This window comes from Varanus komodoensis, unplaced genomic scaffold, assembly GCF_004798865.1.
Source record: "Varanus komodoensis strain SLA01 unplaced genomic scaffold, ASM479886v1 scaffold3, whole genome shotgun sequence".
NCBI lineage: Eukaryota > Metazoa > Chordata > Lepidosauria > Squamata > Varanidae > Varanus > Varanus komodoensis.
The window spans coordinates 17,505,708-17,521,642 of NW_025335761.1; the positions used below are offsets into that span (position 1 = coordinate 17,505,708).

The 15,935-nt window shown below is 46.1% G+C and overlaps 1 protein-coding gene across 7 annotated transcripts in view; it reads left to right on the top strand.

Moving 5' to 3' along the window:
- The window catches only part of RGS6 (regulator of G protein signaling 6), a 257,675-nt gene extending 242,837 nt beyond the window's left edge, over positions 1-14,838 (top strand). For 3 of the 7 annotated variants that reach the window (XM_044436433.1, XM_044436435.1, XM_044436438.1), the window contains one exon: positions 829-7,359. In XM_044436433.1, coding sequence (XP_044292368.1) covers positions 829-1,083 — 255 coding nt within the window. In that variant the 3' untranslated portion in view covers positions 1,084-7,359. Of the gene's footprint in view, positions 1-828; positions 7,360-12,669 lie in introns of those variants that run through there. The other 4 variants (XR_006415338.1, XM_044436436.1, XR_006415339.1 and 1 more) reach the window with 2 other exon arrangements.
- The last annotated feature ends 1,097 nt before the right edge of the window (positions 14,839-15,935 follow it).

A 15,935-nucleotide genomic window follows, 5' to 3' on the forward strand; every position in this document is an offset into this window, starting at 1 on the left:
TCTAAGTTAAGAATATGCATCCCATCCAAATCGACAAGGGGAGGGGGACAGAAGCCAGCAAAGGGAGGCGAGAGTCTGCAGGAGAGGGCAATGAGGGACAGTGCCATTTTAAGTCATTCCCTCTCCAATAGCAGACTGTTGTCTGCTGGCTGGGAAACCTAAGGTGCCATCCTGATAGATGTAGTGCAGGGATAGAAAAGCATTCAGAGACAGAGATGCCGGGTGAAGCATTACAGATCCTCCTCGTGAAATAGGTGATTTGGGACCAAAGGGCAGAATCCGATGAGGTACTTGTACCCTCGCCGATTCTCTTACATCTCAACCTGGCGCAACTGCATTTAACATTCCTGGGGCAACCTGAGGTGAGTGGAGTGGCTTGTTCCACTGACCTGCCTCCTTCCAGAAACAGGCATTTCCACTCATTCCGGGCTTCCTCTGGGCGGCACTAAATCTTCCTCGTGTAACTGACACGTCCTGCTTGCACAGTGAAATTGGCAGGACCCCCCACTTGCGGAAGAGAATCAGTGGGATAGAACAGAACTGAGGTGGGCGCAGTGCCCTGCTGGATCTTGCCCAAACTCTAGAGCTGCAGTTTAAGGCAAGGGGAGGGGATGCTTCACAATGCGAATGCGGCCAAGAGCACTATAGTGCAAAAGTTCCTGTCGCTTTGCTGTAGCAAACAGCACTCACCGTGTGTCTGAAATGTGCAGGCTTTTTTCTTGTCTTCCCTTTGCTAATGCCTTTAAAGCAAGTTTTAAGCTGAAGGGGTTCTTTGTTTTGTCTTTGGTATTTTTTTTTCCTTCCTAACTTTTTTTTCCCCTTCTAAAGCCCGAGAATGAGCAAGGTCGTAGAACTTCTCTAGAAAAGTTCACTCGCAGTATGGTAAGTTCATTTGATTTTGGTTATGTTTCCTTTTATTTATTTATTTCTCTCTCTCCAGCATTTTCTTTTATTTCAGGGCTTTTGGGGCTTGTTTTATTTTGTTTTTTTGTTTGTTTTGTTTTACAACAAGGCTTCTGTACCACATTCACTTTGTTAGCCTATAATAAAAAGGTAGGATTTTGTGATAGGCCCTTTCTATGATACCCCACAGCCTCCATTCATTTCCCTCTGGGTACTCTGTTCTAGCATAACCAGAAGGGATCCGTGGAGGGCATTGCACAGCTCATCTTCTTCCCCTTTGCCCCACAGTATACATTTCCAGACGCCCAGGGTGACATTGCAAGACACCTCCCATCCCCATGCAGCCCTTCCCTCTCTTCGGTTCATTAAGGGATGGTGGTAAATCTTGAAGTGCAGCTGATCACTATGGCCTTCACCATAGCCATGGTCCCAAGGAGTGCTCAGAATGATACTGTTGCCGGGAACATCGTGCCCCCAGCCGCAGCTATGGTGAGGGATGCTGAAGGTCTGGGAGCTCAGAAGGGGTGGCAGGGGATGCCATCTTCTGTGCTAAGTAAGGAGCCCCAGAGCTTCAGCCCTATGGGTTCTCCACAACCCGGTATGTGAGCCCGGAACGTGTGTTCTTGGAGGAGGTTGGCCAGAGACATGAAAGGTGCATGCAAGCCTCCCATGCCATATAGAAGGCTCACCTCCATGCATGCACAGCCATGGAGCAAGGTGGGTTCAGGGCTCTTTTGCACTCAGCTAGAACCCCGCCCTGCCTGCAGTGGATTGAACTAAGCCCCACTGACATCAGCAAACAGAGCAGCAACCATCTTGTGGCACCGTGATGACTAACAGGTTTATAATGGCATGAGCTTTCATGGACTGCAGTCCACTTCTGTGAAAGCATAAGCCACCATAAACGTGCTGGTTCTTAAGTGCCACCAGACACCCTGGTTTTGCTGCAACAGCCTGTTAAAACATAGACATGTATTCATAGCATACTTTTTGCTGGGGTTTCATATGAAGTATGTGCAGCATCTGTATGTTGGGTCACGTATACTGAATGCCTGAGAGACCATCACGTAAGTTGTACTCCCTCTTTGTAATCTAATTCCTGCAATCTGTTTAAGCAATATTTGATTAACCTGTTTCAAATCAGTCTCTCAACAATGGCTAGCTGAGGGTCTTCCTTTATTAACAAGGCAGGTAGAATCTGAACTCAGTGCCAAAAGTTTATTGTAGTTCTGTTCAAATATCTTTAAGTGAATGGAATCTAAAATGTGGAAAAATAAATTATGGACAGAAGGAAATTAGGCTGCCATGGCAGTTTTCCTTTCCTTGTGTGCTGGTTACAAGCTACCTAATTAGCATAGTTACCTTCATGGCATAGGTTGTTGTGACTTCTGAACCTAGCAAAGGGAGGTGATGGTGTGGTTTACACACCACTCTGAAACCCTGGGACAAGCCCACAATCCCCAGCAAAGAAGCATGAGCCCAAAGGCATTTAATTAAAAGTACTTTTTTCACATACAGCAGTTCCTCGTGCCAAATGGAAAATTGCTTTTGAAACTAAGGGAATTTCAAAAGCCATCTGTGATATGCCAGGGGGGGGTCAGCTATCCAAAGAAAAAGAAAAGTCAAGATTTCCCCTGAAGTAGCAACAAATGCTTGGCAGGAGCTTAAGAAGCCTTTTGAGCCTGGCTGTAGGAGGGACTGTATGATGATATCGCAGGCATTCATAAGACCATAGGAAGAGCCTGGCTGCATCCATCCAAGGGCCTATCAAGGCCCAGCTCCTGTTCCTTGGTGACCAACCAGGTGCCTATCGGAGGCCCACGGAGCAGTAGCCTTCCCCTGCCTCATAACGAATAGCCACTGAAATCCTTATCCTCCGTGCATCTGCCTGAACCCATTTTAAAGCTATCTAAGCTGCTGGTCGTCCCAGCATCCATAGCTTAGCTTGGTGCATAAGCATATGTTTATCACCCTGATCATTGATTTGTTGGGTGCTGAGCAGCCCTTCCTGCATAGCTGCTTGCTTGATGATTATGGGGAGGGAGAGCCCTTGAAGTCAGGTCTGAAATGCCTTTCATTCAGATCAACAACCACTCATCTGATACGCACTTCTCTGACCTGGCATGCATAGGCTTCATACTCAACTGTGCATACATAAAAAATCTGTGCTGCGTTTCTACTGTCAATACACTATTGCACTGCCTAGATGTTGCTCTGCTGAGAAGTCCGAGCCACATCACGAATGGCAAAAGACTTTACAACAAGCCTACATCTGTTTTCAGTTTAGACCAAACATATTGTTTCCTAGTTCCCCGATCTCCCAAACAGTAGAAAGTTCCAAGGGCAGCTGCTATAGAATCAGTTTCCCTGGAAGGAGAGCATGCTGGTGATTTATGATGGGCTTCTTCCCTTCAATATCTATTTACCAGAACTCAAACTGACCTTGAAGAAGGCAAACATCCAGAAAGACAGTACAAACAACATCAGTTCCCAAAAGCAAACATCATGTCCTTCAGAAACCTCTGTTTCCACTACCTACATTCCAGAACCCCCACCCTCCAAACAGGTGAAATGTGTTAGAGCTAGTAGCCAACCATCAAAATTTACTGAAGAAACATCTTGCAAGCATCTGTGTCCATAGAGGAAGTACCTTCAGTTATCACCTAAATGAAGAGTAGGGAAAAGATAATTTCATCACTTGATAACTGTTACCATTACAATTGCAGTAAATATCTTTCATTTCAATATTTCCTTTGAAATTAGCACCTCTAGTGCAGCTGAACAAATTACTGGAAACATGCTCCTCTTGCTAAAGATGTGCAGTGTTTGATGGATTTGGGGGTGTTTTTGTTCCCTTGGCATCCAATTTCTTCCTCCTTATCCTATCTGACCTCAGCCCCAGTTGCCCTCAAGTTATTCAAGCTATTAGCTGTGGAGACCTATGAGATCCTCACATATATCCAGGGTGACATTATGTAGCATCCCAATCATCCACAGAATCATTTGAGTTCCCCACAGCCAATCAGAATGAAATAGTGATAAAGGCAAATGAAATTGAGGACAGCGAGGGCAAAGAAGAGTGTCAGAACAACATCATGCATAGCATGATATAGCAAAACATGGGGCCTGCTCTTCAACAGTCTTAGAAACAAAGGTGAGCAGTTTCCGCTTAACCCTTCTTACAATATTCAAGAATTAGTTTCTTGTGTAATGGATAAAGCTTCCCTCTTGCTGCTGCTCTTTCTTTAATTCTTTATTCTCTCCCTCTTTTCCGTCTTCTCCCACTGATAGTAAAACTACAAGTTACACATCGTTCCATGATTCTTTTAACATACCACCCCTAGTTCATGCCATGCAGAAAGGAAAGCCCAAGATGAGAGGAGAGCAGCTTCTTGTCCCTTTTGTCTTGCTCTGCCCTTCTGCTGAAAAATCACTCGTTGCTCCAGAATTGTTTTTACCCTCTCTGGGGAAAAGAGGCACCCCCTCCAAATTGCAGTCTCACGGATGCATTGTGCAAAGGAAAAAGAAAATGCCATTGTATAGGATCAGAGAACCCTATGCAACATGTAGCTAAACCCCGAGAAGGTTCCTGTGCTTTCTTCAACCCTGTGTCATTTCTTTCTTGAATGACTCCCATAGAACAGTGGATGCTGCCTCTTCATCATGTATGCAAGACTCTTTATTCATTCTGTTAACATGGTCCTTGCATTCATTTCAACTTGCTTAGATGACAGTCAGGTTCTACACAAGTGTGAACCTTAACACAGAAGAAGCCGATAACCGAAAGTAGAAGAGGATCTCTGCATATAAAGGCCCCATTTAGGTATTAGGGCCATGTGATTACAATCACGGAGTGGCAAAGTGCAGCCTCATCCCATCCCAGCCACACAGCCTGACAAGCAATGCAGGGAAATGCTTGCAAAGGGAAGTCTGTTTTGTGTGCATCGGCTCCCCCGGCCCATGATAGAGGCTGCTGCACAGTCGCAAGAAGAACCTAAGTGCAGCAGGTTCCACTTAGAGACCTTCCCAGTGCAAAGATGGCTGGGCAGGCAGGCTGGAATGCCTGAAGGGGTTTCCTTTTCAGCTTTGTCTTCCTGAAACCAGTTAAGTTACAACCAACCTTCCCCATTGGAGGTAAGCTTGACTAACTTTCCCTAAATGAAAGTTAATCTGGACTGTTCTTTTGTGTGGGAGTTCAGGGGTGCAGGAAAGCAAGTCTGCGGAATCTTGTCTTTTCTTTGACCAGTTGGAGTATCTTAGCTTCCACCATAGTCATTATGCACAGCTGCAAAAAATCGAGGTGGCTTGAGCACTGGTGGCAGGCAAAGTCCCCACAGTCTGATTTAGGGCTGGGTTCAACAAGCAGGCTGTTTTGCAGCCATGCACGTGCTCACTCTCACCAAGCATTGTGCACATTTTTCCAATCCCAGTTATCCCTAACATCATTGTGACCCTGAAAGGGGTCGGAACACCTCCCTCGAAGTCTCCCCAGAAGTTCTCATGCTCAGTCCTGCCACCCCAGTCAACAAGGCTGATCTGGGGCACTGGCAAGATTGGGGAAATCTTGCAGCAGATCTCCCCAAACAGCCAATGCCGCAGTGCTAGGGACCCTGGGAAATGTATTTTTCCAGGGTTCCCAAGTTCTTTGTACTCATGTTAGGTACTCTGCAAACTGAATGCCCAAACTTGTCACATTCCTATAAAGTGTGTGATTTATTTACACTTTTTTCTTATCTTGCTTATCACCAAGGTTGATTCTTTTTACAGCCAAACGGAAGTTTCAAGGAATTGTTCTCTATTTTCTAATGAGCCATTCTCAATGCCACATTGTGGCCTACAGAGTATTTAATTGCTATGTCTTATTTAAGAAGTGTTACTAACTGCTAAGAAGGACTTTGATGCTTTGTTCTTTTACTAAAAAATTGTGTATGTTTATTTGATCTTGTTGAATACACGGAGGACAGTAGCCACGGATGACTTCAGATTTGCTGTTTCATTATACATAAAGTCAATGCATTCAACCCTGTGGGAAGGGTCTAATTAACTGATTTTAAAGAAGACTAGACCAAGCTGAGAAATGGCACACAGCTGTGATCTATACAGCAACTTACTTAAATATCTATACATGAAGGCAAGTGGTCAGAAGTTTAAGAAAAGGTTTGGGACTTCATTAGACATTATGATGGGACTACCACTGCCTTCTTCCATGTAATGGCTGGATAAGCAGAATGTGTGATGTGGTATCATCCTGCTGCATCTTGCCCTGCCTGAAAGCCAAGGGGTGGCCATGAAGGTAGCAAGGGATGCCGAGCTGTGGATGCTACTAGCAAAAGCGAGCAGGATGCAAACCCGAGGCAGTAGTTCTTGCAATGGTAGCTCAGACATCATGCCAACTAGGCATGGTGCCTGTGGGGCTGCCACTGTGTGTGCAGAGGCGTTTCCAGATGAGGCCTTTTCCAGGCCAGCCCACCATCCCTCTGCCTCGCCCATGGAATGAGGGGCCAGGCTGTTGTCGCCTAGCACTTGCACCCTTCCCACGGTTCCTACCACTCCATCCATCCTCACCATTAAGGGGAAAAAGGTGGAATAGTTGCACAGTGCCTTCTGGTTGGTAGTGCTCGGAGCTTTGCATCTGGAAGCTCTTGTGTCAAACTCCAATTTACAATGGGATAGTTTACCTCTCTGGCATTTAAAAGCAGAAATGTTTAGAAGGCTTCTAAAAATCGGGTAGCTTTTTGAGTGAGAGAGTGACTGAATATACATGTTTATACATTTTCTGTGCTGGGGGGAGGAACCTGATGTCCTCCAGATGCATTGGACTGCAGTTCCCATCATTCTCAGCCCAAGGCCATGGGGAGGATGGACAATTCAGTCCAACACATCTGGAGGACACCAGGCTGGAGAAGGCAAATGCGTATGAAAGATGTGGAATCTGATGTAGCAATGGCATTTTCCAAATACAGATTCAGACTGCAAGAGCAGGTACGCATGGTTGAAAATGTATGGCTGCACAGTCCAGCACTGCTGCTACACAGCCTCCAGATTTTAACAGGGAAGTGTGACTTCCTCCTACTTGGTGGGTTGCCTTCTGAGAGCTGGTACTTGTACCTGCAGGCAGGGATTCGTGGCTAGGTAAACCTGCCTCACCACCATTGAAATAGCATTCCAAACATATACTTGTCCTATTAAAAACTAGAAAGCTTCACTTTATGTTGTCATCCATTACTTCTTATATGTATACAAATTTAAATGTTCTTTTGATTTCTTTTTATATAAATTTATCTGTGTTGATTTTATGTTCTCTTGCCATTACTTTTCTTTATTGCCACTTTTTAAAAAGCCCTTTATTCAGCATTTTCCTTGATTTTGCTTCTTAAGTTATGTTACTTTTCTTATGTCTAGGCATGTATCATTTCCTCTCCTGGTAAATTCTAATAAAAATGATTTTTGAAAGGATACGGTCCTTCAGTTAAAGCATATATTGAAAACATATGGGAAGTTTGGGAATACTTCATAGGAAATCATTTCTCATCCAAGAACTAGTGGATACAGGTGTACTATATGTTTAAGATTTTCATAAATGCAGATTCTGAAAGGTCCAGCAAACCAGATGCCCTGAAGTAGCTATTTGCCCCCAGAAATACAGACTGCTAATTTCCCTGTGTTGTTGCCACAGGAGAAGCTTGCAATCTCCTGGCTGGTGGAGTGTCAGGAGCTGAGGGAGTTGATATTCATAGAACAGGTGTGTGAACAGAGTGGATAAAGCCAAAAATAGAGGGCCAGAGGGAGGGAGGCAAGCTTCTTCGGCCTTCACTCACTGGCTGCTTCAGTCACCGTCCTCAGCCTTAACCTGAGATTCTGCCCCTACTCCTGAAGGGTTTCTTTCCTCCTCCTCCTCCTCCTCCTCCTCCTCCTCCTGTGGGATGTCCCATAGGTGAAGTCTTGGCCGCACACCCTTTTTCTCCATGGTGCCATGTGGCATGACGGCAAGTGGCTGGGCAAAGACCTCTGGAGGAGTTGCTGGATCAGCACAGGGTCTGGGACCATTGGGCTCCTGGCGGCTGTGCCGCCTGGTACACAGACCGAAGAGAAACCAAGTGCTTGTGCATAGAGTTCCACAGTTCAGAGAAAGAGTCTCAGCTGATCCTCATCTGAAGAGCAAGAATGATCCCGTTTGCAGAAGTGTGCAGCTTCCCCTTGTTTCTGCCCTCTGTATCAAACCATCCTTCTGGCATCAGGGTGGCTCAGGCCAGGGGCAGAGGGCATGAGCATCGCTGGCAAAGGGACTCCATCCCAGTTCTGGCCAGTAAAAGCAAAGACTTCAGAAGCCAATTCCAGACAGCCTGGGATGAAACACCAAACACCTCGTTATGCCAAGAAATGTGGGGGCAATTCACCTCAAAAGGAGGCGCTTTCCCTCCAGATTGCCCTGAAAGGTTTGGGACCTTTTGCTGGGAATTAACATGCATGGCTAAAGAGAACAAGCCCTGGTTTTGCATTCACACAGAGAGAGAGAGTTTAGAAAGGAAAGGAGAGTTAATTCATCAGAAAGTTATAGAGCAGGCACAAGCTTTTAACCCCATGTTGTCCAGACAGCAAATATTCCTGTTACATCCCAATCTTACTCTACATTTCTGAAAAGAAAGAGAGAGCTTCCTGCCTAACAGAGAGAGAGAGACTGGGGGAGTGGGGGGGTCCATTTCCCATCCTGCAGCAGTGGAGCTTGTGTGTCCAAAACAGCGTGCAGGGGAGAGAGGGAAGAGAAAGTCTCCTTTCTGATGTCCTGATATTTATGCCTTTTCTCTCAGAACAAGTGAAGAGGTACTTCTCAAGCTTACACTAATTGTTGGAATGGGCCTTGATGCCTTCTTGGTTTGAGCCTTAGTTCTTGTTTTCTGGGTAAGAAATGATCCCTTTTGACTAGGGGCTACAGGTGGGGTCATTTCCAGGTATCTCAAGACAATGGGTCATGCTCCTCTCCAGGTTGTTTTGCCTAATCCCTTTAAGGAGAAAAATGCCTGACCTTGCCTTGGCAAGAATCCCAGCATTCTTTCTTCTCTCACACTGGCTAGCCCAGGATACTAGGCCCTTCTTCCAGAAGTCATGCCTCCCACCATGGCCCTGGCCTACAAGCCTGTCTTGGCCTGGGAGCTGATGGTTCTGGCACTGATATTGATGCGTACATGCATCACAACCTGACAGATCCCACTGCCTCTAATTAAGCAGGGAGCTGCTCAGCAATTCCATGGATTTCATTTATTATGACTAGTAGTATAAGCATTACATTTACATTTATAACCCTTCTTTCTTCCTCTTGCAAGGACCCCGGGGAAGCATACCCAATCCTTCTTCTTCGATTTATCATCACTGCAACCCTGTGAAGTAGGCTAGTGAGTGGCCCAAAGCTGCCCAGTGAGCTTCACGGCCAGGTGGGGACTAGAACCCAGGTCTCCTGAGTCCAACAGCCAGCACTCTAACCACGCTGGGTCTTGTGCTGGACATGGAGCATACTTGCCTTGATTTTAATTTTCCTCAATTATTTGCAGCCTGTACATGGGGTGGGGTCAGTTCTAGTCTTGAGCTATCACTGATTCCTTCCTGAGACCACCAGCAGAGCCAAGGAGGGCTCCAGAGTACAAGCTGATTCTTGAGGGTTCTTCCACAATAGGCTGCCCCTCTGCTTCATGTCACGTATAAGAGCCAAGAGATAGTCTGTTGGCACCAGCAGTGGATGACTGAAAGAAATTAACCTTGGTGATTGCCACACTCTTTGGAAGAGCTGGAAGAGGGCAAGCTCTTGTGGTTTGCTGCTTCCAGAGAGTCAGCATTCTTCTTAATGGTTTACAAGGCATAGAAACATAGAAACAGAGTGAGTCAGAAGGGGTCTCCTGGGCCATCTAGTCTGACCCCCGACTCCAGCTGGCTCCACTCAGGACATGCCTACCGTGTGCATGTCCAACCTATCCTTGAACAGCCTCACCTCTAGGGGTTTCAACCACCTCCTGTGGAAACCCATTCCATACCCTGGGAGTCCTAACCATCAGGAAGTACTTCCATCAGGAAATACATGTAATAGTTACAGCTTGCAGTCATGTAGGGAAGAATCACACTTTCTTATTCCAAGTAACGTGGGATGCAGTTCTGCTGCACTGTAGACTTTCAGCTTTCAGTTTCATTTCACCAATTGCTAAACCCTACCAGGCCCTCTGTGTCTGAAAAGTGGATTACTAGCGCAACACATGCCTCTTCCCATTTCTGTGGGTTCCTGTTCCCTTTAGTAGCATTTCCCATGGAGCAACAGGTACTGCAGGGTAACTTTTGAAGCCTCTGGCTTGTGGGCATCTCAATCCATCCTTAAAAGGAAAGAAGGGCACACATCTCGCTCAGCTTGGCCCACCTTCAGCTTCCTACAGAACTCTGGATGATCAAATGATCCAGAGATCAGTCAGAGAAAGGCACACGTTTCAGTAGTCTGCAGACAAAGGGGAGGCCTTATTGTCCAGGAGAGAAAGAGCCTGATCCCAGAGTGCTGCCGTGTGCCAACAAGACACTGAATGCTTTTGAAAACACAGGGCTCTCTTCAGACATACACCCAGCCGAATACTTCTGCATGTGGTAGACTTGCGAGTAGTGATACAAGAGTAGAGGGACAACCCTCCCTCCTCTCCTGTTCCTTGTTTCCCAAATTACATATTAGAGAGATGAAAGCCATTTTCAAGCTCTAATAGCTGACTCCATTTGCCGGATACAAGCCACTCTGAATAGGGCAAAGGGCCAGATTCAGTCAGCATGCTGAGCATCAGCACTCCATTGCATAATAGGCTATGGATGTCTAGCAGAACTTTAGAAACTCTGTTAGCAAGTGCAGCTATGGAGGGTGAGCAAACGAAAGGAAGCCAGAGAGTGCTCTGTAGGGGTGAACAAGAAAAGCATGCACCTTGTGTCTTGGGTGGGGGGTGGGCAATCACCTAAAGACAGAGTCCTAAGCATTTGAAGACAAAAAAAGGGCTTTTTGTGCCTAAACACCCATAAGATTTCACCTTCAGCAGCATAAAGATATGCGCAAAATTAAAAGAAATAATAACTACCCAGGTGTTTTAATCGGGCAGACCATGGAAAAAATGCATGAAAATGAATTATACTGAATAGCCAAGAAATAAATGCCATAGACAACCATGGGAGCATGATTTCATTGCAGCTACTCTAAGGATGCAATCCAGTGCAAGGAAAAGAGGCCGACAACCCTTAGCATGCTCCACCTTCCTGTCTAAGCATTGCATAGGATTGTACCTTACGCTTCTTATTCTGAGAGAACAGTTTCAGTCTTTGGACTTTCGTGTTCTACTACTTTGTATGCATCAGTGGCTGTATAATCTGAAGCAGAGTTTGTAAAAAAAAAAAAAAGACATGACATGACATGACATGACATGACATGATATATATTATACCCTGAGAAGAATGCCTTGAAAAAAATGCTGGAATATATTTATCTTGTGGTTGGCCAGGTATGTACTCAGTACAGAATTATCATGTGACAAAATTGGTTTGATTTCTTGTCTACCGTGTAATCCCAGATGCTCGGATTAACCATTTGCATATATCACGGCCTCAAAGGTTCATGCAAAAGTGCTTGGTGCAGCTTCATCAGGGAAGCTAAGCAAGTCTGACCCTCATTAGTATCTCTGTATGTTGGGCTGAGCCACTCAGAAGAACACAAATGCAATATGCATGTGAGACGAGCTCATTAAATCAAGGAGGAGATAACCCAGAGAAAAAGGGGTGTGGGCACTTGAAGGTTGGGAGAAGCATCTACTTCAAATGGAGGATAGAATTAATACTTGCTAATAATTGATCCAACAAGGAAGCATTTTTGTTTGTTGTGTCAGCATTCATCAGCTGTACCAGCAAAGCAAGCTGGGTCTTTTCTTCAGCTTCGCTCACTAATGGCCATTTTGACCCGCATTGCCTAAATGATGCAAAAAGACAATTGAAGGATTGCCCTGAATGGCTGGGCCAAGCCAAGAGCAGCATTTGCAAACCCAACAGGGCTGTTCGTTGTGAGAATACAACGAAGTGAGCCTCATGCCTGAGGCACTCTCCATAGCCAAGCAGGACCTTTGACATGGAGGGCATGGAGTGGGATTGAATAAACGAACCGGCTAAAATGTGGCTGTCTGGGGACAATGTTCCTCGAACCACTAGCAAACTGTTGAGATGCGCTACACAGCATTCCTGACACTTGGATTGCTGAGGGTGGGCGCCTTGTGGCCTGCAGGCTGCGACTTGCTCAGCTCCCCACCACTGCAGTGGCAGGCTTCCAACATTCAGCTTGCCACAGAGCATCTGAAACAAACTGTCATGATGGGCTGCAACTGCCCCAGTCAGCTTGTTTGCAAGCTCAGTTTGGCCACCATAGTGCTCTGTAATAATTTCCTCCTAAAAACAATGGCAAATCAGCTTTTTTTGCCAGCAGTGGTGGTGGGAATGACTTCCAATGGTGTCACCTATTCTCCCTGCCCTCCCACAACTGAACTTCTCAAAGTTGCCCACTCCTACTTTACCAGGAAGAATTGCAGGATTAGCAGAAGGTCTTTCATATGTCTCCACAGCAACTTTTTCTTCTCCAAGTCTTTCTTCTCTGGTCACTGCACCCGCTTCTAAAGAAACACCGTGTAAGCTGGCCAGTTTCACTAAGTAGCAACAAGATGCATTCACATCCTTGGCTTCTTCCTCCCACCTCCCCTTTCCCTTTGTTTCTTCCTCCAGGGGAAGTCACTGGCAGGCAAGCGCCTCACAGGTTTGATGCAATCTTCTTGACAGCATCGTCCGGGCAAGCCAGCGCTGACATCTCCGAAGGACAGCTGCATTCAACCTCCTCCGCGAAGGAAATATCGTTCGGGGCGAATGGGTCCTTGTGTGTGTGAATGTGTGTGTGTGAGAGAGAAGCAGGGAGAGAGCGCGGAGGTGGGAGGAAGCCAAGGGAAGGACAAGGAAGCCAAGCTGGAGAATCTGGCCCACTGCATAGTTTACATTAACACTTTTCTTACTTGTACAGCTTTGTAAAGGCACTGAGTTCTGTAAAGAGAATACTCTGTTTCTAATCTGATTTCAGAGGAGCACAATTTGCTGTATACAAGATGCCAGTTCGGGTAGAGAGAGCTGCAAGCGTTATTCCACACAGGGCCTGAAGATGATACACTTGAGGGAGGGTTGGTTGAAATCAGTATTCATAATGCAGGTGCTTTCTCACACTCATAGCTGCTGCCGCTGCCGCTGCCGCTGCCGCTGCCGCTGCCACCACATGGGTACTATGTCCATCTTTCACTTGTCCAGGCCATTCTGATATCTATCCAGGCTAGTGATGGTTAACAATCATCACTGACTTGGCAGGAACCTCCCAGATTGGGCATTTCTTGCAAACCCAAAAGAGCTCTCTCTGCCTGAGAGAATAGCTTGCAATAAAAAAGACCAAAAACATTGCCATCCTGGAGCAGAAACACAGATTAAGGAAAGCAAAGAAGGATCAAGGCAATAGAAAAGAAGGCCCAGTGTTTTCTACCTCCTGGTCACTCACAGAGCTCCTACAGATACTGATAGAAATAGCTCACTTGCCCAATTCTCGAAATTAATAATCACCAGAAGGTGCATTTCCATGAAAGGAAGGAAGAATTGAATTGTGCTACAATGAGGTAACCATTGTTATATTCCCTTTCACTCCCTGAGAAAACAGCTTTAAAAGTGCTTTTAGCTCTTCGCTCGTTGTCCAACCATGTGTTCGGCCCTTCAGCTGCAATGGAAAGGGCCAAGCTACCCATTGCCAGCTAAGGAGCTGGTCGATGGAATCAGAGTCTACATTCCAGGTGAGCTATATCCGATGAGTGGAGTTGCTTGGCATTTCCGCATGTGAACATTTTGGCCCAGGTTCTCAGGAACATCCTTGAAATGGTGTGCCAGGCCTGCTGCATGTGTGCTGGCCAGCCAAGCGCTGGGCAAGCCCTCTGTTTTTTGCAGCCCCGGCAAAGCTGCGAAAGAAAGAGCCCCTCCTTGGCTGCAATGTATGACTGGCAGGCTCCGTTTGGCTTGGCCATGAGCTGCACAGGCTTCTTTTATGCACACAGATGATAAGCAAAAATGCCATATTTGAAAAGGTGATGTTGCATCAGGAGAGGCATATTTACTGCATTACGTGCTCTCACTTTGCATTTTTTTTTTCTCATTGCATTTATCCCACAATTTAGTCAAATAGAGTGAACTGGATGGTTCGAGCATCTGAGACCTCTCCCACCTCTTTTAACAGGAGGTTTGAATGTGTGCTGGCAAAATCTGAATGGGTTTATTTGTCCAGGAATGAATCAAGTCTCAGCTGATAGAGAAAAGAAGCGTGCAAAAGTAGAAAACACCCATCTGTGAGGATGGTCAATCATGTGCAATGTTAAGAATGTCAATCACAACATGGCAATAAATGAGGAATGGCTGAAACTTTGTGTGATAGCTTAGCTGTGAGTGGAGATGATCCAGCTAGTTTCTCAACATTTTTCTCAGTGTTAAGATCTGAGAAATGGGGATGAAGAATTGAAGGAACTAGTAAAAAAAAATTGTGTGTGGCAAAAGAAAAACAAAAAAGGCAGGAATGGAAAAAGAATTAGCAAGAAAACCCAGGAAGCTAGCAGCTATAGCAAGAAGCTATAGTTGCAAACTAAAAGGGTAGACTTAAGGTGCAATCCAATACATGTCTTGACAGAAAAGGCCTACAGCTCCCAGCATGCCCTGGCCTTTTTCCTGTCTAAACATGCATTGGATTGCACATGAAAACAAGTTCAATCTTTCAAAAAGTAATTTATACCAACTTGGTGTCATAAATAGGGCTGAAACCGTTGTTCTCTCCTGAGTTGACTATCTCAAGACATACATAAAACTCATCCTACTTTAATGTTATGTGGAGCCTTTATTATTTCTATTACTGCATCATTCAGTAGGCAATGGAAACAACGCTCATCATGGGTTCTAATGTGAGTGGGATCCTGTCCTGTTCCAGGCCCACGGGATTCTGTGGTCACCCTTTGCCTAAGCAAAAGCCATGCTTGATGATTTTGGATCCATCCCCTCTCCTTAGACATTGGCATGGAGGGGAGGGGGAGTGATGGCGGGGCAGGCCTCCAGGAAGGGCTGCTTGTGGTGCTGGCTGGGGCACCTGTCCTCCACTCTTGATGCTCTCCTCCCCACTCAGGCCAGCAAAGTTGTCCAGAGTCACCCAGGGACTCACAAAGCTGTGAGTCACCCAGGGATGCAGGGAGCTGTTCCTCAAGGCAGAGTCATGTGACTTGAAGGTGAGGGAGGGCAAAGCCAGCTGACCCCATTTGAGAACTGTTCCTTGAGGCTGGGGCTCAGTTGCCCTCCCTCTCTGTCCCTTCTTTTGATGGAGACAAAAGTCCTACATGGGTGGAAGGGGGTTGAATAGGGAAAGAGATGGAAGTGAGAGCAATCAAGGGAAGAATTTGTATCCAGATGTGTGGCAAGATCATTCATGGCAATGTAGGCTTCAGGGAGAGCGCTGAAGGAAGAAGAACAAGTGGCATCCTTTAGGCAAGCCGTGTAGCCACTTCTTTCTTTCCGGACACCCGCACAGCTTGCTAACTTGGTGGAGTAGCTCGGTCCCTTTTAATGCAATGCAAGAGCTAAACAAGTCTCCAGGCAGAGCCATCTGGCACACAAGTAGTGTTGGGGGGGGGGGGGGGGGGCATGGATATACATTAAGTCATACTCACAATCATGATGGCTGCCTGCTCAGTTAGCTTTTAATTCTAGACCAGCAGTGTGTCCTCCCGACTTCCTTCCAATGCATGGGCTACCCTTCTCAGTCTGTTGCCTTGTAGCCTTCCATATACTTTGGCCTACAACTCCCATCATCCCTCTCCATTTCCTGTGCTGACTAGACTGATGGAGATTGCAGGCCAAAACATCAGGACAGCAACAAGTTGCCCACTCTCGAGCCACTGCTATAATCATAGGCACTAGTGAACTGAAGCTCATTG